At 47.0% G+C, this 27,214-nt stretch overlaps 1 protein-coding gene across 1 annotated transcript; it reads left to right on the forward strand.

Annotated features, from left to right (window-relative positions):
- The first annotated feature begins 329 nt into the window (after positions 1-329).
- LOC109739739 (uncharacterized) lies at positions 330-7,342 on the forward strand. Its single transcript, XM_020298792.4, has 4 exons — positions 330-735; positions 971-2,143; positions 3,785-6,239; positions 6,582-7,342. The coding sequence occupies exons 1-3, from the start codon at positions 424-426 to the stop codon at positions 6,140-6,142; spliced, it is 3,843 nt and encodes a 1,280-aa protein (XP_020154381.1). The 5' UTR covers positions 330-423; the 3' UTR covers positions 6,143-6,239; positions 6,582-7,342.
- Positions 7,343-27,214: the final 19,872 nt, after the last annotated feature.

Below are 27,214 nucleotides of genomic sequence, written 5' to 3' on the forward strand. Positions count from 1 at the left end.
AGTTAGTTTATTACATACTCGATCAGTTGCACCTTAATTACGTACACCAGCCAGTGCACATCACATCTCATGGACACACACACACGACACGCATAGATAGAATGTCTTAATTTGGAGTTAGATTCAAGCAAAGAAAGACGGCCACTCCATATATTCGTTATGCTTTTGGTTCCATGCAAGCAAAGCAAAAGCGATTCCTTGCCTCCATGCTCACCCAGCAAACATAGCAAAGCAAAGCAGCAATATTCTCTAGCTCCTTTTTTAATCTCTGGCTGGAGTCTCTCTCGTTGCACTCTTAACCAATTTACAAACGCAGCACAACAGCAATACTCCATTCTCTTCCCGTGGGTTCACGCTTCACTTCTCGTGGGTCCGGACTTCAGACAGAGGAGAGCAATAGCTTGGTGGCTTCGCTGGAGAGCCATGGCCATGAGCGAGATCGGGAGCGTAATTGCGGGTGCCGTGGGGAAGCAGATCGTCGGCATGCTGGGAGACTATGCCGCGTCGGAGGTCACTCTGCAGTGGAGGTACAGAGAGGAGGTGCTGGAGATGGAGGAGACGATGAAAGATCTGGAGGCGGTGCTGAGCGATGCCGACGACAAGTCGCGTCGAGGAGGAGATGGCGGAAGAGTCTTCCAGCGCTGGCTTACCAAGTTTAAGCGCGCTGCCTATGACGTCGAGGATGTGCTTGACGAGTTGGACGCCAATGACCTCATCAACAAGAGCCAATCCAAGGTATTCATTCCCATATTGATTCTTCTACTCTTCTTATCTAAAAAGACATTGATTCTTTGGTTATCGTGTTTGGAGCAAATGTCCTTGTGCATGCGTCTGGTTATGCCATAGCCCATCTTTATCCCCTTATTTTGTAACTAACGTCCGTGTCCATCCTTCTTCTCTGGCTGCTCCTGCGGTGCATGAGAGTCTGAAAAAAGTTGTGCTTACCGACTTCAATTTTCCCTTTTTGCAGGTCAGCTTATGGTTTTCCAGGAACAATCAACTCCTGCAGCGAATAACCATGCCCCACAAGATGAAGAAGGTGATGATGAAGATAGACCAAGTTGAAAAGGAGGGCAGAAGGAGGCTTAATCTTGTGCCTCAACAAGCAAGGGGAGAAGGGAGCAGAAACAATGAAATTCCTGCAGTCCACTACGGTGATGGCGTGAAAACTGGAATGGTGGGGAGGGGTATCGAGAAGGACAAGATAATCAGCCTGCTACTCACAACTGAAGAAACTAACCAGCAGGATATCTCCATCATTCCAGTTGTTGGCCTTGGTGGCATAGGCAAGACGACACTGGCTGAATCAGTTCTTGCAGACAAGAGGGTCAGTGTCTTTGATGTCGCAATCTGGGTTAATGTGTCCAAACAGTTTGATTTGCACAAAATTGGGGGTGCCATCCTGAAAAGAATGATGAATAGCACCATCAACCTTGACAACTCCGATTTGCAGCTTCATCTGAAAAAGGAACTTGCTACCAGAAGATACTTGATTGTTCTGGATGATCTCTGGGAAGAAGATGGAAATAATCTTGAAAGGTTGAAGGAGATGTTACAACATGGCCGCAAGGGTAGCAGTATTATAGTAACTACCCGAAGCCGAAGTGTAGTGCAACAATTGCGCACTGGTTTTCTTGCAAATCAGAGGAAAATTTGCCCGGTTCCTGAGTCTGACATAATCGATTTGGGTGTTTTAGAACCTGGTGATTGTTGGGAATTAATCAAGCAAAGGGCATTTGGATCTGATGATGACCACAGTGGCCTAGAAGAAATTGGAAAGCAGATTGCAGGCAAGTGTGGGGGTTTACCGCTCGTGGCAAATGCTCTTGGGCAGGTAATGTCGGAGCTAAGGACCGTGGGTGCATGGGAAGATATAAGAGACACCAAGGTTGATTTGGGTTTGAGAGAAGCACATCAGGAAGAAGCATTAGAGAGGCTAATGGTGAGCTATTACTACATGAAGATAGAATTCAAAATGTGTTTCACGTACTTGGCAGCCTTCCCCAAGGGCTTTGTCATGCACATCAATCATATAATCCAACAATGGAATGCACTTGGGTACATCAGTTCAAGGCACGATGGTCAAAGGTGTATCAACTATCTTTTGGGCATGTCCTTTCTTCGGATTCCAGGATCTGCTTCGGTTAGTTTTGACTATGGCTGGTTCATTTTTGCCATTATGTTTTTTAAACTTTATTTATAGATAAGAACACACTTTCATAGGGTCTAAATTAGGCCCTGCATTTTGATTTTTAATTTATGTTAATGATTTAATATAACCATTTCCAAATTTAAATTTATTATTAGTACTAATAAGTTCAGTTTTGTACTTTAATACAGTAGGTCTGTTGTTTTGATTATGTTGGGTTAATATATCTTTAGTTTTAGATTCTTTCTTGCCCTTCAACTCCTGGATCTAATATCTCGATTATATGCCATGAAATTAGAATCTAATTTTGATCAATTTATTAATAATTTAGTTCTCATTGATTTTGAATCAGATATACTATATATATTTTAGATCCCCAGTATGACATGTCGATGATACAATCCTAGTTGGAGTTCACCAAATTATGTGCATTTGTGGCATTCCTTTTGCAACCAGCCACTCTCTGTTTTGGAAAAGAAAGGTGCAAGCCCCCTACATGTATATATACTAATTTAATAATTTTATAAGATAGGCTTCACATTTGTAACACAACAGTTTCGTGCTAAAGTTCGTGCACAAATTATAGAAACAACGAAAATTGCAGCACATTTGGTGGTGAAGCACTAGTCCCTAAACGCCGCCCATGGCCCTCCTGTCCAGATTCTTCTAGGTTGTCCGCTGGGCAGCCCACATCATTAGGGTGTGTTTGGATTGAGTCACATCTAGCCCCACTAATTATTGGCTGTTTGGATTGAGACACATAATTAGGGTACTTGCCTTTTTTTTGGCAAAACCATTGAATTCCATTTGGTTTCAAGCCAAATGTCTTGCCAAACATTTGGCAACTTTGATTGGCTTGTGTTTGGTTTGGTTCCGTAATTCAGAATTTGCATGCCAGCCAATAAAAAACACATAGGTGTAAACTAACACTCACATATAATACATGATATAAATACATGTGTAAGCAAGCCTTCCCAGAACTTCACAATGACATGGTTCAATCCATACATTAAATAGCCCAAATATTGTTCGATACATAAAATTCATCAAAGTGACGAAATCAAGTTCACATACTAACCAACCATTACCAGATCATTCGATACCATCTAAGACATAATACTTAGCCATACGCCCAAGTCTGATCCATATAGTCGATCCACTTGGTTTTGAGTCGCTCCAAGAGAAAACCTGCCATTTAGAGCATCAGTTCGTTGCAAGTGGCGTTGTTTCTTGAACTTGAAAGTTGCAACGAAGCTTGAAACAACAGTCAAGCATAAACCTTGTCGCCTCATCAGTCCAGGTTATGTACTTCATGAACTAAACAAGTGAAACTCAGCATCCAGAGAAATTTGAAAAATTCGCAAAACATATGTAGACAAATATGTATGAAAATTCCTCGTGTACATCATACGCTTTATTAGCTTTACATGCTTTGCTAGTTATCCCAGTTTGAATGCCATACAAACAATTTATGAAAATCCATGGGTTGTAGTAAAAAAAGTGGTTAGGATAGTTGTTCTATATAAGGGCTCCATGGATTTAGAGGAAGTTGCAATTTTACTAGATCATCTTCTATTGTCAAGGGGTTTTACATTTATCTTTGCAATACTAAATTGATAGTAGTTACCTCTGCAGGTTAGTCCAAGTCCATTGCATTTCGGAGTTCCTCCAAAACTGGTCATGCATGATTTGGTGCATGACCTGGCATCAATTATTGCTGCTGATGAATTGGTTGACCTGGATGCTACCAAAAGCACCAGCTGGAACAGAGCTCGTTACTGCCGACATGCACAGTTAACCAACTTCAAGAATGATCCTGAGATTTTCAAATATATTCCAGGCAAGCTTAGATCCCTCCACTTTCGGGATTTAGGGGGGCTGCAACTCCCGAAAAAGGCATTTTCCCGATCCAAGTTCATACGTGTCTTGGACCTAAGTGGACATTCAGCTAAAGGTCAACCTGCTCCAAGTGGCGTGGTGCTGCCATCTTCCATTAATCAATTGAAGCTAATTAGGTATATTGATGCCGCGGGTTTGCCAATAAAATCACTTCCTAAGAATTTTCATGTACTTCAAAACATGGAAACTCTTATTCTCTCCAATTCCATGCTTGAAACCTTTCCAGACAGTATTTGTCGCCTTAGCAAACTTTGCTATTTGGACCTATCTGGCAGTAGCAGCCTCAATAAGATGCCTGCATCATTAGGGGATCTCACTCAACTATTTTTCCTCAATCTATCTGGGTGCTCTATACTCCAAGAGTTGCCTGAATCAATCTGTAAGCTTAAATGCTTACATCATCTAGACGTGTCAAATTGTTGTGCTCTTCAGCAGCTCCCCGATGAATTCGGCAACCTGCCTAAGCTCTCGCTCTTAAACATGTCAGGTTGTTCCAAGCTCACCAAACTACCTGGCAATGTTAGCTTTCCGTGCTTAGAGCATCTGAACCTATCAAGTTGTCATGAACTTGAAAACCTACAGATTGATTTTCGCCATGTTCAGAAACTTGAGTTCGTGGACCTCTCTGGTTGCTACAAGGTTTCAATGTTGCCAGGATCATTTTGCCAACTTAATCATTTGAAATATCTAGATCTTTCAGACTGTCATAACCTCGAAGAACTCCCTGAATGTTTTGATCACCTCTTCGAGCTTGAATATTTAAACCTAACAAGTTGTGCTAAGCTCCGACAATTGCCTGAGTCGCTATGCAAGTTATTTAAGCTTAGGTATCTTCATTTGTCATACTGTCTGAGGCTCAACGAGCTCCCCTCCTCATTTGGTGACCTTAAGCTTCAAATATTGCACATGAATGGCCTTCTAGATATGGATGACTGCCCTGATAGCATTGGTGACATGACTAGTCTCACCCAGTTTGTGGTCGACAGTGGACCTTCTAATTTGCTTGAAAAGGTTAAAGCCATTAAAAAGCGTCTAAATCTTGTGGGCATGGTACATCATAATGTACATGAGATAGAGAGTAGAGGATGTAGCAGTATAGTGGATCTTGTGGGATTGACTTGTTCAGAGCTGATACTTGCAGGCCTTGAGAAAGTCTGGGATCCGGAAGATGCAGACAGGGTCAAACTGCGTGATAAATCAGATATCCGAGTACTAAAACTTGGCTGGATCCCTAAGTGGATGTCTTATATATCAAGTGGTAAATCTGTGCTGGAAAGGCTCGTACCTCCTCGGACTCTTGAAAACTTTTGGCTGGTTGGGTATAGGGGCAAGGATTTCCCTAACTGGATGTTTCACATCTCGTCCTACCTCCCTTTTCTCAGCGAACTGACTCTTGATGGTTTGGAAGCATGTGATTGTCTTCCTCCGTTTGGCGCACTCCCAAATTTAAGAAGTTTGTATCTGAGGAACTGTCCCAACATTAGGAAAATTGGTAAGGAATTCTATGGAGAGGGCAGACCTTGTATGCAACTAAGAGTTCTGGACTTGGCGTCGATGGAGAATTTGGTGGAATGGTTGACAACAGAGTCAAATGAAGAAAACAAAGAGTTTCTAATCCCTAATTTGCATCTTTTGGTTGTAAAGGACTGCCCAAATTTGAAGTTCCTACCATATCCCCCAAGAAGTATGAATTGGTTTTTGAGCAACAGTGAGACAGTTTTGCCAGAACAAGGATTTGGGAAGCTCTCGTCTTCCATTCATCCTTCCAGGCTGGCTCTAGAAGAACTTTTCATTGCAGATTGCCCCAATCTGACATCTTTGCCTGAAAGTATGAAGAACCTCACAGCTCTTACAAAATTGGCGTTGGTGGAGTGCAAAGGCCTAGAGATATTACCGGAATGGTTGGGACAGTTGACTTGCCTAGAAGAACTTTCCATCAGAGGTTGCCCCAACCTGACATCTTTGCCTGAAAGCATACGGAGTCTCTCTGCTTTGAAAGTTCTCATAATTGTTGGATGTCCAATATTGATTGAGAGGTGCCAAGGGGAGGATGCCCACAAGATTGGTCACATCCCCAAAGTCGTACTGCGCTGAGCTGTTGTACAAAATCGTTGGTCGTCTTTGCTCCCTGTGGCTATATACTTGCTCTACTCATTCGGTGCTGGAGTTGGTTCCAGCTGCTGCAGAGGAGGTAAACGGCCTGCTGGAGCCTTCTTTTTTTTTATATATTTTTTTCCTTTCTACACAGTCTTCCAAGGGCAGAAAGTTGATCGAATTTTATGTTTTTAGATGAAGATGCAGTCTTAGTTGTAGCTAATCTTCTGAACATTTAGAAAATTGAATTTGCATCCTACTCCATACTTCTTTTTCAAGTGGTGCTTCACTCCATGCATTGAACTACGTGCAGTCTGTTGGCTGCACAACAGACTTGGAATGAATGACTGAATGCAACTTATTACTGGTTCCGTTATCTGTTTTCATCGTGCCTAACATGAAGCTCACATCCCCATGACTTGGTCAATCATGTGTGCAGGCTTACATGGCTGCTCTGGACTTGCTGAATCTCACGCAAGATCAATTTCGCAGTGCGAAAAAATGAGGCAGAGCTCAAGGAAGCAAGATCAATTTCGCAGTGCGAAAAAATGAGGCAGAGCTCAAGGAAGCGACCAATTCCAAGGAGCAGTTTCTTTCAGACCAAGCTCTCGCTGGGATACTAAGGACCATATTTTGATGGTGGGAGAACTCTCAAGTAGCTGACTTGACTGACTCTCAAGTAGTTGTTCTACTCCATTACCTGTCCATGATTATTGTTGTGATTCAGAAAGAGATTAAGATGTCATTGACGGTTCTGCCAGAGGAAAGGAACCCCTGACGCCATGATCAATACCTACCAATCCTGGCGCCCATGGAATGGATGACAACACAGCTCAGTCTTCAAACCAATGGCCGTCTAATTTCTCCATGCTGGACTAGGATTATTTATTTTATTTTTTTGTGGGAAGAACTGGGAGAATTTAGCCAGCCTTGTGGTTGTGGAGGGTACTTTACTTGTTCATCTGGGGTTTTAGAGCAAAAGGGCCACATCCCCCAGTTGGTCCATTACTGAGAATGAAACTTGACAGGTTTTACATCCTTCGTTCGTTATTACAGCTCCTGTTTGTTTGTTTCTGAAACTTTTCCAAGGAAAGCCAAAAGAGGAAAAACTGCATGTAAATCAAAGACCATTACAGCTCGGGCATTCAAAGACCATGTATATCAGCATCATCGCAGACCTCTGTTGTACGTATATATTCATCTGCTTTTGCAAGTCATTTATAAGGGGTTCTAATTGGTTCATTCAGAACCCCGTGTGTGCTCATGGCGCTGCTATGCCATGAGATGTGTTCTGCGTGCTGCCGGGATATTGTCTGCCAGCTATATATATGGACTGTCTGTTTTTTGTAAGGTATTATGGCCCCGCCGATCACCGCCGATCAGAGGCCTTCCTTGCCGAACTCCGTGGGAAGGTGGCAGCCGCCCAACTACTGGTAGTGGTGGGCGGCAACTTCAACCTCATCCGGACGGAGGAAGACAAGAGCAATAATTTGGTCAACTTTCTCCGGATGCAGATGTTCAATGACTGCATCGTGGATATGGGGCTTCGCGAGCTCGATAGAGTTGGGGCCAGGTTCACTTGGACCAACCGCCAAGTGGAGCCGACCCGCTCAGTCCTAGACAGGGTCTTCACCTCTCCCGAGTGGGACATTCGATACCCTCTAGCATCGCTCCGGGCGATTACGCGGATTGGTTCCGATCACGTCCCCTCCTCCTCTCTTCGGAGAACGAGCATCCCCCCTGCCGGCCCGCTTCCGCTTCGAAACCTTCTGGCTGCGCCAGCCTGGATTTGCTGCAGCGGTGGTCGCCCAGTGGCGCGAGGCATCCAATGCCTCGATCTGCGGGCTGATGCCGCATGCCTATCAGCCGAGGAATGGATGCTTAGGTACGACCTGGAAGACCAGCTCACGGTCATCTACACGGATGAGGAGGCTTACTGGTGCTTGCGCGGTACGCAGAATTGGGTCCTCAAGGGGATGCCAATACCGCTTACTTCCAGGCCATAGCTAACGGCCGGCGACGCCGTAACTCCATCCCGCTCCTTTGGGACGGAGAGACCCTCCTGCAGCGGCCGGAGGACATCTGGGCCCATGTAGACGGCTTTTACAGAGACCTATTCTCTGCCTCCCCTCGGGGAGGTCTTGCCCTTGCGGAAGACATCTAGCCGGCCCACAGTTGTGTCTCGCCTGCGGACAACGTGGCCCTTACGGCCCCGTTCTCCGAGGCTGAAGTGTGGGCGGCAATTAAGGGCGTGAACCCCTCTTCGGCCCCCGGTTCGGATGGCCTCCCAGTGAAGTTCTTCCAGACCTTTTGGGAGGTAATCAAGCCGGAGGTGATGGCCCTGTTTGAGGAGTTCTTTGTAGGGTCCATCGACCTCACCCGGCTAAACTTTGGGATAATCACCCTCATCCCCAAAGTGACTGGGGCTTCGGATATCCGCCAATTCCGGCCGATTACGGTGATTAATGTCATCTTCTGCATCCTTGCGAAGGGGTACGCCATTAGGGTGGCCCCCATTGCCGACCGAATCACTCACCCTGATCAGTTGGCTTTTATCCAGGGCTGATATATCCTTGACGGAGTCCTGGTGTTCCACGAAGCTCTCCATGAGGTTCACTCCAAACACCTCAAGGCAGTCTTACTAAAACTGGATTTTCACAAGGCTTATGACACGGTCAGTTGGTCCTTCCTTCGGGAATGTTTGCTCCGGAAGGGCTTCGACAACAGGTGGGTAACCCGGGTGATGCAAATGGTCTCCTCGGGCCGGACCGTGGTGAACATTAATGGCAAGGTTGGCCCATTCTTCCCCACTTTCTGTGGGGTGCGCCAGGGCGATCCCTTCTCACCGTTCCTCTTCGACATGGTTGTCGATGCTCTGGCAGCCATCTTAGATAAAGCCAATGCTACGGGCCATATTAAGGGCATAGTCCCGCATCTTGTTGGGGGGAACGGGATCTCCCTTCTCCAATATGCGGATGACACCATTATCATGGTGGAAGGCTCGGCGAGCGATATCACGAACCTGAAGTTCCTCTTGCTTTGCTTCTAGCAGATGTCTGGCCTCAGGATCAACTTCGACAAGAGTGCGGTGATGGTCTTGGGATACTCCCAAGACGAAAGACAGAGCATCGCGGATCGGCTTAATTGCCAGCTCGGGTGTTTCCCCACGACGTATCTGGGGATCCCCATTAGTGACTCGAGGCTGACGGTGGCAGAGTTGCGCCCCATGATGGGGAAGCTTCGGCACCGCATCGAGCCCTGGCAGGGCCGATGGCTCTCGAAAGCGGCCCAGACGGTGCTCATTAATTCATCCCTCTCCAGCCTGCTCTTATTCATCATGAACTTGTACAACCTTCCTGAGACTCTACATCTTGAGATTGCCACAGTTCAGGGGCATTTCTTCTGGGCCGGCGAGGGCGATAAGCAGAAGTACCACATGGTTCGGTGGTCGGAGATATGTAAACCGCGTGATCAGGGCGGTCTCGGGATCATGTCCTCCAAACGCATGAACATAGCCCTCATGACTCGGTGGCTCTGGCGGATTACCAACGGAGAGGGTGGCTTGTGGCTGCACCTCATTCAGCATAAATACCTCCGTGGCCAACCTCTCGCCTTCTGCCAGCGGTCTGGGGGCTCTCAGTTCTAGCAATCCGCCATCCAGCTCCTTCCAGTCCTCCGCATCGGGACCTCGATCGCGGTTCGTTCTGGCACCACCACGATGTTCTGGTTCAATAGATGGACTGGAGACATGCCCCTCGGGCCCGCTTTCCTGGTTTGATCTCCATCATTGTCGATTCGCGGATTTCTGTCGCGACGGCCCTTATTGACTTAGGGCAACTCGCGTTCCGGAGACCATTTGGCCCGGCTGAGAAAGCGGATTGGCATGAATTGCTCGACTGCATCGTGTTTCACGAGCCTGATCTTGAGATAGGAGAAGACCGCTCCAGATGGCGTCTAGAGCCTTTTGGGCAATTCTCCACTAAATCTCTCTACCAGGCCATCGCCCCATCGCTAGGCCATGAGGCGCTCACCACCATCTGGGAGATCCGGCTTCCCTTGAAGATTAGGATCTCCTTGTGGCAATGGATTCGCGGTCGCCTCCCTTCCAGCGTGGAGGTCCTGAAATGCAATGGCCCCGGTGATGGGCATTGCCCACTCTGCGGGCCTGAAGAGGATTCAAACCGTATCTTCTTCACCTGCGTGTCCGCGCAGTTCCTCTGGAGTTGTTTCCGCGAAATAGTGAGTGGAAGCTGGGACCACAACAACTTCCCCGCTCTCTTTGCCGAACTCCAGGCGCTAGAACCCTCGGTTCGCCACATTAGGTGGCTGATCATTGGGGTGCTTGCCTGGATGCTGTGGACTGTTAGGAATAAGCTTGTGATTCAGCGTATCCCTCTTTGTCATGCTACTGACGCTTTGTTCAAATGGTCTGGTTACTTGCAGCTTTGGCGGCCGCTTAGCCGTCCCAGGGAGAGAGACGCCATCACCTCCATCATCACCCAGCTTCATGCGTTGGCTCTCCGGATGGCTCCACCGCTTCCCCCACCACCACCGGAGCCGGATTAGATCGTCTACACCTCGCCACCGCCGTTTATGTGTTGTGCGTGTCGTGCACCTGTGTTGGGCTTGTCGTGTCAACCACTATTTAGAACAAATGTGATTTGTGATAGTAATGTATGTACCTTCTATGTGAATGGCTGTTGCAATTATAGGTTGGCTCAAATACTTAGCAAAATGCACCTAATTGGTCATGTTCTTTATTAGTTCTCTTTCTCTATCTCTGGCAACAGATAATGTTTGTCTCTTGTGATTGAGAAGCCAAATGTCAGGGATGCTCTTTGTCCGCGATTAGGTTCGGACCATTGCCTGTTGATTCTAAACTTTGGTGAGCTCACTTGCTGCGCCGAGAGATAGTTCTTTTTTTTGAGAAGCAATGACTTCTTCAATATAATCCGGTCTAGTGGCCACGCCGTTTTTCACACTTAGTGTTTGATTTCCACGCTTGTACTGTGAATCTTTGGTGTTGCTTGTTCTCTTTGGTTTATTGGGCTCTGTGTGCTTTTTTTTTAGGGAAGGCCATCATGGCTAGCTTTATTAACTCAGAGCAAAATTACAACGTTCACAAGGCTATTGACGACACATGCAGGTGGTTCGTCAGTCCAACTATCTGACACTTTATTGCAAAAACTAAACTTAGCTAGCTCATGAGGTGCGGTATTCGGCGCACAAAAACAATGCTTGAAGGTGACCCTCCCAATTGACGTAACAGTATCCAAACACTCCGCAAAGACTGCTGCCGATGCATCCCACCACTGTGTTTGTCCAGTGCATAATTGAATGACTTCAAGCGAGTCTGATTCGGCCTCAACCCGATTAAAGCCCAATGAGTTTGTAAATTGAAGGCCATCTCGCATGGCCCTAGCCTCCATAGCCGTAGCATATGGAGCACAATCATTGTATCTGCATTGAGCAGCTAGAAATTGCCCCTTCTCGTCTATGATTATAGCGGCCGTTGCTCCTGCACCTGCATCTTGATAAAAAGCAGCGTCAACATTTACTTTAGCAAACTTTGGGTCTGGCCTCTTCCATCTATGCTCCGTGTCCTCCCTATTTTGGTTCGACACTTTGTTATACCCGCCTGTAATTGCCATCACTGAAACGGGCCATTTATTGGGAGGTGGAATTGTCTCATTGTGTGTGACCTGTCTACGGATCCACCACAAAATACCAGCATCCCACCGCTATGACGTCAATACTTCGAATAGTAGGCATGAGGTGAAACGGAGTGGTTGGTAAGTTTAGCAAGTGTTCCAGAACTATTGATCCCGAGCGATCCACACGATGGGCCGATATGATAGAGTCCAAAACGCCTAATTTCTCCCACAATTGTCTGGCTGGAATGCATTCAAAAAGCAGATGGCGCACATCCTCTGCTCCAACGTGACAGATTGGGCATTCTCCACTCACCGGGATGTGTCTGTTAGCGAGTATAGACATTAACGGTACAATTCCGTGCAGAATTCTCCAGCAAAATATTTGAACTTTACGTGGGACTTGAAGATTCCATAGCATAGACCACACTGCCGGAGTCGTAGAGCTTCCCGGTCTGCCCAGGGCAGTTCCATGGCCCCTATATTTGTGTATCCACTCAATATGATATGCTACTATAATATGATGACTATAGAGTGTCTATTCTTAGCGGGCTAGTGTAGCAAACATATCTTGGATAGACTTTTGCATATAACCCCTCGGGGGCTCCCGCGACCGCCCAGGCGATCTCGCGGCGACGGAGATCCTGGCGGCATAGATGGCGGCCCCAGCGCCAGTGGCCCCGCCGGAAAAGGGGGTGCCCCTCCTGGAGACGGCCTCGTCGGGGGATCCGGCTTGCCTGCTCTCTCCCCAGTGGCGGAGCTACGAAGGAAAACATGGGCGGGCCAAACTAAAAGAAAACACAAAATATTTCAACTCAAGCAATGGATGAAGTGTTGCTGCTGAAAAATCTTCTCAACTTCATATGTAATTGTATCATCTCCTTTTCTCTTGAAAACCAAATTGATATTGCGTTGATTAGCCTTGCCCAATGACAATTATCTAGTAGTCCCTCTATCAAAATATAACACGTTTTGACATTGACAGTGTCAAATAATGTCTTATATTTTGATACGGATTGAGTACCAAATTAAGATGTGTATTATCAATTTTCAGAGCGCGTGTGCCTGTGCAGCAGCGCTCGTTGTCTTTTTTTTTTGCGGGTGAAAAGAGTGTATATTAATTAAGCAATGTGTCTACACTCAGTTTCACAGATCATACATAAATCCTCTGGCCCAGAGCTAAACCAAATGGCCGTACGCTGAGAACAACGTCCCATATGCGCCATATAGTGAGCAGCAGCATTGCATGGCCTGCCTGCATGCACGATTTTGTGACATCGGATGCCATGCAGCAGGCTCTTCACCTCCTCTACAATACTTTTTTTGGATAAAGGGCGATTTTATTAACTTAAAAATGTAGCTTTAAGTGGATACAAAGCATTATGAGCAACACCCGGCCTCTGCATAATTAGGATGCACACAGCCGAACACCAAAAGTCTAACAACCAGAAGAAAACAAAAACCGACAAATCGGCAATAGTAGAGTCCTATAGACCAACACTGTGCCTATGTCGAAAGGTGAGATGGACCGATCCGGAGGTTATGCTGCCACCCATGTTGGGTAAAAACCTCCGTAGCCACCTGCTCCAACTGCGTACACACCGCCTTGAACAGCGGTTGGACCTCCGCTCGTTATAGCATAGACCACATACGAAGCGAGTGCGTACAACGGAAAATAACCTGCAAAGGAGAAGCATTTTTGTCATTAAAAACAAAATCATTTCTACATAGCCAAAGCGACCATAGTAAGGCATACGCTCCCACCCTTAATAGCGTTTTGAACGTATTTGAAATACTGTCAAACCAATGACCAAAAATATTGGCAACACTTGTGGGCGGATATAAGCTTGACGCTATTTGGATGACTGACCACGTAGAACGTGCAAAGTTGCATTGGAAAAAGAGGTGTCTGATGGTCTCATCATGAGTACAAAAACAACACTTCTTACTCCCTTGCCAATTGCGCCGTGCGAGGTTGTCTTTGGTTAGAACAACTCCCCTACGAAGATACCACATGAAGACTTTAACTTTTAGTGGTATCTTCGACCGCCAAATTTTCTTATTATTACTCGCCGGTACCTCAGAATGCGTGAGCGCACAATACATAGAGTCTACGTTGAAAGACCCTGATGTAGTAAGGTTCCAGCGAAACACATCCCGCCCTTCTGTCTGGCTAATCGCATCCAGACGGGACAAAAGATTATGCCATGACATAAGTCGGGGGCCAGTCAAATCCCGCCTGAACGAAATATTCGGGGGGGATGAACTGAGCACCTGCGCAATAGTATTATTCTTATCACGAGCAATGTTGTACAAGGCTGGATATTGTTCTCAGAGAGTGGCACCGCCTTGCCAGATGTATTCCCAAAAATGAATCTCTGACCCGTCCTTTATCGCGAAAGACCCAAAGCGAAAGAGATGTTTCTTTGCCGCCATTAGGCCAGCCCAAAAGTGCGAGTCGCCAGGTTTCCAATATGCCTGAGACACCGCCTTGTGGCCTAGATACTTGTTGCGCAGTACTGTTTGCCAAACACCATCCTCAGTAAGAAGTTTGAACAACCATTTACTAAGGAGAGCCTCATTCTTGACCTGCAGGTCATGAATTCCAAGGCAACCTTGGTCTTTCGGCCTACAAACCACACTCCACTTGGCTAGTCTGTATTTTTTCTTTTCCTCATCTCCTTGCCAAAAGAATCTGGATCTGAAATAGTCCAGTCTTTGCAGGACCCCTTTTGGGAGTTGGAAGAAAGAAAGCATATAGAGGACCATATTTGTGAGGACAGAGTTAATCAAAACCAGCCGTCCTCCAACAGAGAGCAGCTTGCCTTTCCAGCTGCTCAACCGTTTCTCTAACCGCTCCTCTACATGCTTCCACTCCGCAATGGTGAGACGTCGATAATGAATTGGTATTCCCAGATATTTAATCGGGAAATGGCCATGTGCGAAACCAAACAGGTCAACATAATCGGCCGCCGCCTCAACGGCTTCTCCAAAAGCAGAAAAGTTCGCTTTTATGGAAGATAATTTTAAGACACGACATTTGCTCAAATGCTGAAAGCAAGAGTTTCAGGTTTCGAGCCTTGTCCAGGTCATGTTTCATAAAAAGAACTGTGTCATCGGCATATTGCATAATAGAGAGGCCACTATCCACAAGGTGTGGCACTACTCCTGCAATCTGTCCGTCCTGCTTGACGCGCTCAATCAGAATGGCCAACATGTCAGCAACAATGTTAAATAACATTGGGGACATGGAGTCACCCTGTCGTAGTCCTTTTTTTGTCTGGAAGTAATGGCCTACATCATCATTGACTTTGATGGCCACGCTACCTCCAATTACAAAATTGTGGATCCATTGACGCCATTTATCGGAGAAACCTTTCATCCTTAAGGCCTGTTGGAGGAAAGATCATTTAACCTTATCATAGGCTTTTTCAAAGTCAATTTTGAATACTACTCCACTCATGTTTTTTCGGTGCATCTCGTGAACGGTCTCATGCAGGATTACTACGTCATCGAGTATATTCCTTCCTTGCATGAACGCCGTTTGAGATGGCCAGACAACATGGTCAGCTATCGAGTTTAACCTATTCGTAGCTACTTTGGTGAAAATTTTGAAGCTGACATTAAGTAGGCATATGGGTCTATATTGTTGGATCCGTTCAGCCTCCTTAATCTTCGGCAACAAAACAATCTCGCCAAAATTCAGCCTAAATAGGTCAAGTTGATCGGCATGAAGACAATTGAACAACTCCAAAAGGTCAGACTTGATGATATCCCAGAAATTCTGATAGAATTATGCGGGGAAGCCATCAGGTCCTGGAGCTTTGTTATGTTCCATTTGGAACACCGCTGCTCTCACCTCCTCTTCTGAGAAAGGTGCCGTGAGGAAGTCATTCTCTTCTGCCGTGACTTGAGGAATATCATCTGTTCGGTTCTCGTCAAGGGTGAAATTCCCTTCATCTGGCGGTCCGAACAGAGATTTGTAGTAGCTAGTGATATACCTTTTGAGCTCCTCTTGACCTTCAATCCGCCCTTCATCTTGTTGGAGACTATAAATACGTTTCTTCCTATGTCAACCATTAGCGACCAATTGAAAGTATCTTGTATTACTATCTCCCATCAAGATGAAATCAGCTTTGGATCTTTGGTAATATTTGATTTCCTCTTCTCGCAAAAGACGTGCAACCTTCTCATTGGATTGATTTTTCATATCAATCTCCTGTTGAGATAAGATCATAGATTAAAATAGCCCGCGAAATAGCCGCGATAGCTGCGCTATAGCTGCCCGGGAGCCTCGCCGCTACGCTATGGCTGCTGCCGCGAAATCCTCCACATATCCCTATAAATGGCTCAACAATCAACAAATCCCTCCAGAATCATCTCCCCCACCAGAAAAATTTCCGCTATTTGCCGCGATTGCCCGCTACGGCGGCCGCTATAGCTGCTAGGAGAGGCCACCGCGAAATCGTTTCTCCCGCGATTTTAATCTATGCATAAGATGTGTGTCTCTGCAATTTTATCGAGGTCATCAATAATGGTTGAGAGGCGCTGTTTTTCTTTTTTATATATTCCATTGGTGTGTTTAGCCCATCTAGAGAGGTGTCGCCTCATGGCCCTTATTTTAAAGTTTCATCTCTGAATGAGTGTATGACCAACAGCGGCTTCTCCCAAATGTTCTTGACCATGTCTACAAAACCTTCCCGATGCAACCATCCCAATTCAAACTTGAAAGGGCGGCGGGCCGATGTGTTCGTAGAGTTAGAGTCAAGAATGATTGGCGCATGGTCCGATAGTGCCTCGATACGCTCTAAGGCTCGAACGATTACCAGAGGAAATTTTAACTCCCATTCGGTATCCATGAGTACCCTATCGAGCTTCTCGTATGTCGGTACAGAACGGTTATTAGCCCAAGTGAATTGTCGTCCTGACATGTTACCACAGCTGATCGATTCATGCATATGTCATTCAGCATGTCCACTGCTTCTTTACAGTCAAGTTCAATGATCAGGTTGTTATCAGTGTGAGCGAGTGCCAGACCGATTCCTTCGAGGCAAGCAGCTAGCTCCGCCTCAAGCGGCCAGTGGCACGAGCGGAGATAACGACAGGACGACAAAATCACAGCTCCCTTGTCGTCCCGCAACACCATTCCAGCTCCTCCCGTACTCTCTCCATGCACATAGGAGCCATTTCGCCTCAAGCAGCGCTCGTCGTCTAGGTTGCTACTCGCCCGGCTGGCCGCGGCCGCTGCTAGCTGCCTCCTGGGGCTTGGTCAAGCCGCCGCTGCATGGGTCGCCCTCGGGCCTCTGAACCGCTCGGTGCTGCTACATGTTGCGACGGTACGACCGGCGACTCAACCTCTGCAGCTCCGTGCTACATCTCTGGCCCTCCCTGCTGCTGTACGCGTGATCGTGTGTAGCGTCGGTCTGCTGCTTTGCTGGAGGATGTATGCCAAGAAGAGAATCGTGAAGAGGCGAGGCTACATGCAAGCAAGACAGTGGTGGGCTGGGCTACTGTATATCTGTACTACTACATGCATTTTTACCCCAGGGGCTGGGCGGGTCATGGCACGCTTTTACCCTCACGAAGCTCCGCCGGTGTCCCTCGCATGCTCCTATCCGTGCTTCCACTTTATCCTACGGCTGTTTTTTTTTCTTTTTCCTTTCTAATCTAATCATCTCCCCCCTGATTTTAAGGGCCTCCTGATTTTAAGGGGTGGGACCGGGCCTTATTTTGTTCGAATCCAATTAAGCCACGTACACGGAAGCACGGATGGACACACGCACGGGGAGCAGGCAAGTCTCGTCCGTCGTCGGGGGCGTCTTCAGCGGCCGAGTGGAAGGTTTTTGGGGAGAGATCAAGGAGGTTAATCAGGAAGGCGGAAAATCGGGAAAGATGTCTCGAGCTTTCAAGAAGAAGATTGAAGGATTTGTGCCGCAAATTGGCAGGTGAGATCTCCTCCGATTCACATGAGGAAGGTCCGGTCGGGTCCAAGTTAGCTATGGAAACTGCGGATCCGGTGAATCGTGTTTTGGGGAATAATTTAGGGACAGAGGAGGAGGTGTTCTTTACTCCTGATTATTTGATAGATCCTTTCTCTGGTTTGGAAAGTAAGGAGAGAAATCAGAGGGGATCATCCATGTCAACGATTGTTTTTCCGGAATCTGTGGATTCCAATTTCTTTGAAAGTTTTAGAGGATTTCTCGCTGTCAATGTTTGGAAACGGCAACTTTATGGCTTTTCCTTTTTCATTAAGATACCCAATTACTCCTTAGTGATTGAGGGGGCTGGGCGTTTAGGGTGCTATATGTGTGATCAGTCGAGGTGTCTCAGTTCGTCTCAACTCACAGCGAACCTCTGCTGTTTGCTTCCTCACGTACTGAGCGGCATGGCGAGCCAGGGGGTAGGGAGTGTGAAGAGGGGAGCGGCAGAACAATCAGGAGGAGCGAATCCTAGCGTACTGCTGGCACCGGCAGGTGGGGTGTGCTCAACTCCGGCGTCTTTGGAGGCTGGATCCTCTGTGCTCCCGGCTACCCCGATCGTGGTGGGAAGACGGCGTCCAGGAAGACCAAAGGGGAGGGGACCCCTCTTGTCATCGACATGGATGCAGCGCGCAAGCCCGTCAGCGGCCACCTCGTGGTCCACCGGCTCCTGTCCCCTTTCCAGGCCAACCCACGCGTCATCGTCTATGAACTCCGGGCCACGGCGTGGAAACACCAAGGAGTGGTCACCGTCCAGGAGGCGGCCTTTGATGACGGGAGGTTTGTCCTCAACTTCGCCGCCGAGGGTGATCAACGGTTCGTGCTAAAGGCGCAGCCGTGGCACTATAAGCGGGATGGTCTCGTCTTCGCTGAGTTCGACGGCAAGGGCGACCCGACCGAGATCGACCTTGGCGTAATGGCCATCTGGGTCCAGGTGCGCGGTCTCCCTTTTGAGCTCAAGACCGAAAGCATGGGTTGGTCGGGATGGTTTCTTCTTCTGTGACGCCCGGAGATACAGTAACCCTCTGCTAATGATGCCATGTCACCACGGTTACCGTTGTTAATCTCGCGGTGAATCAAGTCCCGTTTGAATTCAAATTTAAAATAAAGTTAAACGATAAAATTTTTCAAACATAAAAACTAAAATGTGCTAAATGTGACAAGTAAATCCTAAGTAATAATGGGGGAGAAAGAAACATTTTTAGAAGTATTTGAGTACCCTAAAATAATTAAAACAGTGACCAAAACAGCCCCATTAATACATTTTCATTTATGCAAAATCCAAATGAATTCAAATGCTCACCAAACCTTTTTGTGGCAATACTAAATAATGCCTAGTATTTGATCTGACAAGTTTCTTATTTTTCGAAATGCATTGGTGGCTCTACTTAATGCAAAGCAGTGTAGAAAGACTAAACGGAGAAATAAAAAAGAAGAAGAAAAGTTAAAGCCTAACACTGTTCACCTAAAAACCTAGTACTACAGAAGGCCCAGCCCACCAGTGGGCTTTTCTCCTACCACTTGAACAGAACGTGGAGGCCATGGCGCTAGCAATGCTCGCACGCCGTCCACGCCGTGGATGTCGCGCCGTCGGCCATCCCGCGGCTCCCTGGGTGGATAAGGACGCACCTCGACACCCTCGACGGAACCCTAACTCTAGTTCTTCCCCACTCTTCCCTCGCGCCGTTTCCCTCGATCCCGAGCGCACCCGCAACACCGTCGCCATGGCCATCATCGATCCCGCGGCCACAGAACTCCTCAGCGCGTAGGAGCATGTCCTGCTGGTTCTTCTACGACGCCTACTTCGCCTACGAGGAGCAGAGCGACCGGATCCACCCGAGTGCGGGCAAATCGGCCATCTTCTTCCTCTACTGTCGCCGCCCCTCATCGCTAAATCCGCACCACCCCTGCGCTCCTAAGCTAACAAAGAGCCACCGTGCGCTCCTACGTAAGTGTCCGCTCCTTTCCTCTCTGGTCGTGCCGCGATCTTGTGCCTGTAGATAGCCTAGCAGCTCACCGCGCCATGGCCGGAGCTTCGGGTCTGCGCTCAGGACCGCATTCCCCTGACTGCCTGTAGCCCCGCGCCCGTTGGTCCCCGCACACGCCTTGCCTCGCCCTAGACCACGCCTCGAGCCGCCCGCTCGAGCGCTCGCGTGCCTGTTGGCTGCGCCCGCCTGTACTGCTGCTGCACTGCTCCTCCCCACGTCGTGCTAGACTGCTGCTTCTGCTACTGCTGCCGCCACCACCATGTGCAGCAGCCCGGCGCCCGCCTGCTGCTCGCCGCCCCGCCTCCATCGCCGAGCCGTCGCGGCCGCCCCTGCTTCGCCTCCGCCGCTCCGCGGCCGGCTCCCCCGGGGCTCGGCCTCTGCCCCGCGGTGCCGCGCCCACGCCCGCCTTCACCGTCCGCCGCCACGCTCGCCGTTGGCGCCGCTGCGCTGCACCCCCGGCCGTCCCACGACCACCGCCCGACGCGCGCGCCCCCAGCTCCCCAACGGCGTCAGCCGCGCCTCCCCACGTCAACGGAAACAGCCGAACGGCCAAGCTCCGGCGCGCTTGGCCCCGGCGTCTTTAAAGCGCTGACGTGGCCGCAATTAGTACTAATGGCCTCCTAATCATTCACTGACGGGGGGCCCACTTCATAGTTAACCCGGTTGGTTAAAAAAGATAAAATAAAACACTGTTAAAATTTGGGTCGCTGACACGCGGGTCCCACCGGACTAGTTGATTGGTCAACCGTGGACCAGTCAACTGCTGAGTCAACAGTTGACTGGACCCACTAGTTAGCCTCACTGGTGCACCTTTGGTGCACTACACCGGGTGCACCTAGCCATTTCACTTATTTTTGAATTAGATTAAATTTCAGAAAAATGTTTAAAACTTTGAAAAATCATATAAAATAAACCGTAACTCGGATGAAAATATTTTGTACATGAAAGTTGCTCAGAACAACGAGACGAATCCGAATACGCGGTCCGTATGTCAACCACACGTCCCTAGCATAGCGAACATGCAACAATCTTCCTCCGTTTCATCTGTCCAAAAATGTCAAACACCGGAAATGCTTTCCCGGATGTTTTCCCCACTTCACCGGTATCACCTACTACTGCGTTAGGTCACCTCTAGCACCGTGTATTGCCATGTTACGCTTTGTGATGCTTTGATTGCTCTATTATTTATTGTGTTCCCCTTCCGTTACTTCTTTCCGGTAGACCCCGAGACTGCCGGCGACCCCCAGTTCGACTACGTTGTTGACGACTCCTTCTTGCCAGAGCAACCAGGCAAGCCCCCCTGATCACCAGATATCGCCTATTCCTTCTCTCTACTGCTTGCATTAGAGTAGTGTAGCATGTTACTGCTTTCGGTTAATCCTATTTTGCTGCATAGCCTGTCATTGTTGCTACAATTGTTACCCTTACCTGCAATCCTAAATGCTTAGTATAGGATGCTAGTATTCCATCAGTGGCCCTACATTCTTGTCCGTCTGCCATGCTATACTATCGGGCCGTGATCACTCGGGAGGTGATCATGGGTATATACTTATATACATGATATATGATACATGTGGTGACTAAAGTCGGGTCGGCTCGTAGAGTACCCGCAAGTGATTCCGATGTGGGGGCTGAAAGGACAGGTGGCTCCATCCCGGTAGAGGTGGGCCTGGGTTCCTGACGGGCCCCGACTGTTACTTTGTGGCGGAGCGACATGGCAGGTCCCTCAAAGCGAGTGTGTACAGCTCCCTCAAAGCGAGTGTGTACAGGTCGAGTTGAAGCGGTGCAGAACGTGGATGGTGTGGTCACACATGTTGCAAGGGAAACAGATGAGAAGGAGGAGTATGTTCTGCAAGGGGTGGAGTTTGCTGGAGAAGAGAAAGGCGAAAATGGCGCATCGGCGGCCTCCGAGGAGGAGGTCCGCCGGGCCAAATGAAAATCCTAGGAGGCATGCTCTCCAACACGGCATTTCGCGAGCTCCTGGAACTACAGGGGCGTATAAAGGCAGATTTAGTTTTTCTTTCAGAGTCTCATTTGAATAAATGTAAAGCCGATGAGCTACGTCGTGTCTTAAGCTTTGATGATCGGGCCGGTGCCCTTGTTATGTTTTATTATGAGTCGAATAAAATTGAGTTGAACTATGTATCGCCTTATTTTATTGATGTTTTATTTATGAATGAAAATATTGTGCAATGGCGATTCACGGGCTTCTATGGCCGTCCGAAGTGGAATGAACATAGCTTATCCTGGGATGATATTCGCAATCTTCACAGTACGGGGGACCATCTTGGGTAATTTCACTACTAGGAAAAGGCCTGTTAGTAGTGCACCTGTTTTGCCTACTAATGGCGCACTACAGGTGCGCCACTAGCATCACGCCATTAGAATTTTTTACTAATGGCGCACCAGGCAGTGCGCCATTAGTACATCACACGGTGCGCCATTACTAACATTTTTTTCAATTTCTTTTCAGAAAAAAAATTCAAATGTTTTTTCAATTTTTTTCGTTTTTTTTCTTAATCTCGGGTCACTATGGCTTAATCTCGGGTCAATATGCTTAATCTCAAGTCAAATCGTATTCCGTGGTCAAACTTCCCAAAAGATCACCCATCCTCACACTACTCTAGCCCGAGCACGCTTAACTTCGCAGTTCTATCCAACGCCAGCACCAACTCACTTCACAGGCACTTGTTGATATATCTATCATATCAATCCTATTAAACCTTGTTGATGTCTAGGACTTTGTTCGTGTTCATGAGTGTGATGAAATTTTGGAAAAATATTTCAAACTTCCCGGTCATATTACGTATCATATTTTGAAAAAAAAATCCAAAAAAAAGTTTTTTTGAAACCAATTTTTTTTCTGTTACTAGTGGCGCATCTAGCAAATGATGCGCCACTAGTAAGTTTGATTTTTTTTTCATTTTCCCCCTCTAGATCTTAAAAGCCCTGTATCTTTCGTTCTGTTAGGTTTTTATGGATTTTGAAAATGTTGGACAAGGTTCCCCCGGTTCAAATCATATGTAACTTTTCGAGTAGATGATTTTTCATATAAAAAACTTTTTAATCTGAGTTCGTATGCAAAAGTTATGCCCATTTTACAAATTCCGGAGAGATTTTGCAAATAAAGTCGAAATTCATATTTGTAAATTTTCCCAACAACTCGACCACATATCACATGGGAAACTTATTTTTTTTTTTTACATTTCCATCATTTTCTTTTATTTTTTCTAAAACTGAAAAGGCGGTCGGGGGGGTGCATTTGGTGGAATTTTTGGGCAAAGTTAGTAATGGCGCACCGTGGGTGTGGTGCGCCATTACTAGTTACTAGTAATGGCGCACCACACCCACGGTGCGCCATTACTAACTTTGAGAAGAAAAAATTGTTAGTAGTGGCGCACCGAGGGTGTGGTGCGCCATTACTAGTTAAAACTAGTAATGGCGCACTATCCCCTGGTGCGCCATTACTAGTTTTGAAAAAAAAAATTGGCTAGTAGTGGCGCACCGTGCATGTGATGCGCCATTAGTATTTGGACACTAATGGCGTACCAACACATGGTGCACCATTAGTATATAGTAGTGGCGCACCACATGTGTGGTGCGCCATTAGTGTCCATATTATCTAAGCCCTTTTCTTAGTAGTGATTTGGGGGGATTTATTGAAATATTATATTCTTCGGAAAAAGAGGGCGGTAATGCGAGACCAAATGGTATGATGAGGGAGTTCCGTGAATGCCTTATGGATTGTGGGCTAGAGGACTTAGGTTACACTGGAGACCTTTTTACTTGGAGCGGAGGTGATATTCGAGAGCGTCTTGATCGTGCAGTATGTAATATAGGGTGGGCACTCAAATTCCCTCGTGCAAAGGTGATTAATGAAGAACATGTTCATTCCGACCATCGCCCACTGGTGCTGGATACAGATTATCTGGACGAGAATATTTTCAAGCAGCCAGCGGGACGTGCAAAATAGTTTGAAGCTAGGTGGTTACAGGAAGACACTGTTAATGAAATTGTTAAGGCATCTTGGGAGAAAGCAAAGTTAGCTGGTATTGGGCCTTCTCTTGCGGATCGAACGAGAGCCATGCATGCTGATCTTCACAACCGGGATCATGAATTTTTTAAGGGCACGAACCGGAGAATTAAGAAATTGAAAAAAGAGTTAGAGAGACTGTGACGCGGCCCGATGAATGCTGAGTCTCGTTGCCGACAGAAGGAGATAATTGTGGTTATTGAAAACCTCTTAGACTAGGAGGAAATTTTCTGGCTACAAAGAGGTCGTGCAAACTGGTTGATGCACGGGGACCGTAACACATCTTTCTTCCATAACGCAGCTACGGCTAGGAAGAAGAGAAATAATATCAAGACTCGGGGGTCTGGAGAGAGGATAAGGAGCTACAGGATCACATCACTGGTTATTTCGCGAAACTTTTCACATCGGAAATTCAATGTCCAAGCCAAGAGGTCTTGTCCCTTGTTTGTCGGAGAGTTTCTTCTGAAATGAACAATGCTCTTCTCGCCCCTTATACTGCTGAAGACGTTCATAAGGCTTTGTTCGATATTGGGGAGCTAAAAGCCCCCGGGCCGGATGGACGACCTAATTGAGGAGGTTTTGTAAGCGATCAATACATGCACTATTCCAGCCGGTTGGAACAATACAACGATTGTGATGATTCCAAAGGTTAATTCACCAGAAAAGGTAACCCAATTTAGGCCGATCAGCTTATGTAATGTGGTATATAAAATCATGACAAAAATGGTGGCTTCTCGTTTGAGGGTTCTCTTGCCAGATATTATTAGCCCAACTCAAAGTGCCTTTGTTCCTGGCAGATTGATAACAGATAATATTTTAGTAGCCTATGAGTGTTTCCACACAATCAAGAACAAAAGAGAAGGTAAAGAAGGCATCTGCGCGATAAAACTGGATATGCACAAAGGTTATGATAGAGTTGAGTGGAAATTATGTTGAGATTGGGTTTTCGACAAGAATGGGTGAACTTTTTTATGCAATCTGTCTCAACGGTTGAGTACAGGGTTAGGATAAATGGAGAGGAAAGTGAGAGTTTCAAGCCCACAAGGGGGTTGAGACAGGGAGACCCGTTGTCGCCATACCTTTTCTTGTTATGTACTGAGGTTCTGAATGCTTTACTCACACACGCAGAGGAAATTGGAACTATCTCAGGTGTAAAAGTCTGTAGAGATGCCCCACCTATCACAAATCTCCTATTTGCAGATGATTCATTGATTCTTATGAAAGCAAACCAACACAATGCAGAAGCTCTAAAAGCAGCGCTTGATCTATACTGTAAGGCATCAGGACAATTGGTAAGCGTTGAAAATCCAGCATTTTCTTTAGCCCCAATACGAAGGTGGAGATTAGAGCACAATTATGTACAACACTGAATATAATGACGGAGGCTCTTACTGATAAATATTTGGGCCTGCCAGCAAATGTGGGGATGGATAAAACAGACTGTTTCCAATTTCTGTTGAACGAATTCTTAAGAAAATCAGTGGCTGGAAGGGGAAATTGTTGTCCATCGGGGGGAAGGAAATCCTGCTCAAGGCTGTGATCCAAGCCATACCCACCTATGCAATGTCGGTCTTTAACATTCCTAAAAAAATTTGTAAAGGAATCATTGACGCGATAGCGCATTTCTGGTGGGGAGACGAGGAGAACCAGAAAAGGATTCATTGGATGTCCTGGTGGAAAATGTGTGTTCCTAAAAATCAAGGAGGCATGGGATTTCGTGATATTCACTGTTTCAACTTGGCGTTGCTCGCTAAACAAGCGTGACGTCTTTTGGATAATCCTGATTCTTTGTGTGCTTCTATCTTAAGGGCAAAGTACTATCCTGATGGTGACTTGATGAATGCTAAACAAAGGAAAGGCTCTTCTTTTACATGGTAGAGTATTATGGCAGGCATCATTACCCTGAAAAGAGGCTATATCTGGCGAGTGGGGAACGGACAAAAAATAAATATTTGCAAAGATGCTTGGATCCCAAACTGTGCTAATAGGAGAATTGTAACGCCGAGGGGGGACATCTGTTAACCAAGGTAGGTGATCTCAATGATCCCGTGTCCAATAATTGGGATGAAGAACTCATCAAACATATTATGTGGCCCATCGATATACAACGGATTCTTTCAATTCCACTCTCGTAATATGATATGCCAGATTTTATTGCTTGGAGCTATACAAAAAACGGAATGTTCTCGGTTCGGTCAGCATATTCCATCGAGTGGGAAAATCCGTATGGTAACAAATTAAAATACTCCAATGGAATTGGGCGAACCACAGTTAACCCTATTTGGAGTAAGATATGGAAGCTATCTTGCCCGGCAAAAGTGAATTTTTTTATATGGCGCACGCTTCATGGAACTCTCCCATGCGGGGTTACGCTTGCAAATAGACATATGAAGGTTTCGCCCACTTGCCCTACTTGCTCAGAGGGCTTGAAGATACAAAACATATGTTTTTCCGTTGTAGGAAAGCAAAGGAGGTTTGAAAAAGGCTAGGGATAATTGATATTATCGATAAAGCGTGCGAGGTAGACCATGCTGGAGAGGCGGTGTTGGAGTACTTACTACTTCTCCCGAACCAAGATTTGAGGATGATAGGTTACCACAATGTGCGTGAGATGATTGCTGTCTCAACATGGTATTTATGGTGGGAAAGACGAAAGTTAGTGCATAAGGACACAACCCAAAATGCCTTGCAGATTTCAATGGGAGTTTTAGCACTTACCACAAACTTTGTTATTGCTTCTGTTGGGGAACATAGTAATTTCAAAAAAAAATCTACGCACACGCAAGATCATGGTGATGCATAGCAACGAGAGGGGAGAGTGTCGTCTACGTACCCTCGTAGACCGTAAGCGGAAGCGTTATGACAACGCGGTTGATGTAGTCGTACGTCTTCATGATCGACTGATCCTCAGTACCGAACGTACGGCACCTCCGCGTTCAGCACACGTTCAGCTCGGTGACGTCTCGCAAACTCACGATCCAGTAGAGCTTCGGGGAAGAGCTTCGTCAGCACGGCGGCGTGGTGACGGTGTTGATGAAGTTACCGACGCAGGGCTTCGCCTAAGCACCGCTACGATATGACCGAGGTGGATTATAGTGGAGGGGGGCACCGCACACGGCTAAGAGATCAATGATCAATTGTTGTGTCTTGGGGTGCCCCCTGCCCCCGTATATAAAGGAGCTAGGGGGGAGGCGGCTGACCAAGGAGGAGGGCACGCCAAGGGGGGGCTCCTTCTTTCCTAGTAGGAGTAAGAGAAGGGGGGAGGGAAGGAGAGAGGAGGAAGGAAAGGGGGGCGCCGCCCCCCTCCTTGTCCAATTCGGACTAGAGGGGGAGGGGTGCATTACCGAGAGGGCCCAGAGATACCTCTCCGACAATCGGAGTGACAAATCCTATTCTTGATCTATGCCAACTCTACGAACACC

The sequence above is a fragment of the Aegilops tauschii genome, chromosome 5, assembly GCF_002575655.3.
Source record: "Aegilops tauschii subsp. strangulata cultivar AL8/78 chromosome 5, Aet v6.0, whole genome shotgun sequence".
NCBI classification, from domain to species: Eukaryota; Viridiplantae; Streptophyta; class Magnoliopsida; order Poales; family Poaceae; genus Aegilops; species Aegilops tauschii.

What these genes read in the sequence shown, in the direction of transcription:
- LOC109739739 (XM_020298792.4), top strand. Translation starts at nt 424, where the DNA reads ATGGCCATGAGCGAGATCGGGAGCGTAATTGCGGGTGCCGTGGGGAAG. An exon ending in TCAACAAGAGCCAATCCAAG is followed by an intron (nt 736 to 970) that starts GTATTCATTCCC and finishes CCCTTTTTGCAG; the next exon opens with GTCAGCTTATGGTTTTCCAG. An exon ending in GGATTCCAGGATCTGCTTCG is followed by an intron (nt 2,144 to 3,784) that starts GTTAGTTTTGAC and finishes TTACCTCTGCAG; the next exon opens with GTTAGTCCAAGTCCATTGCA.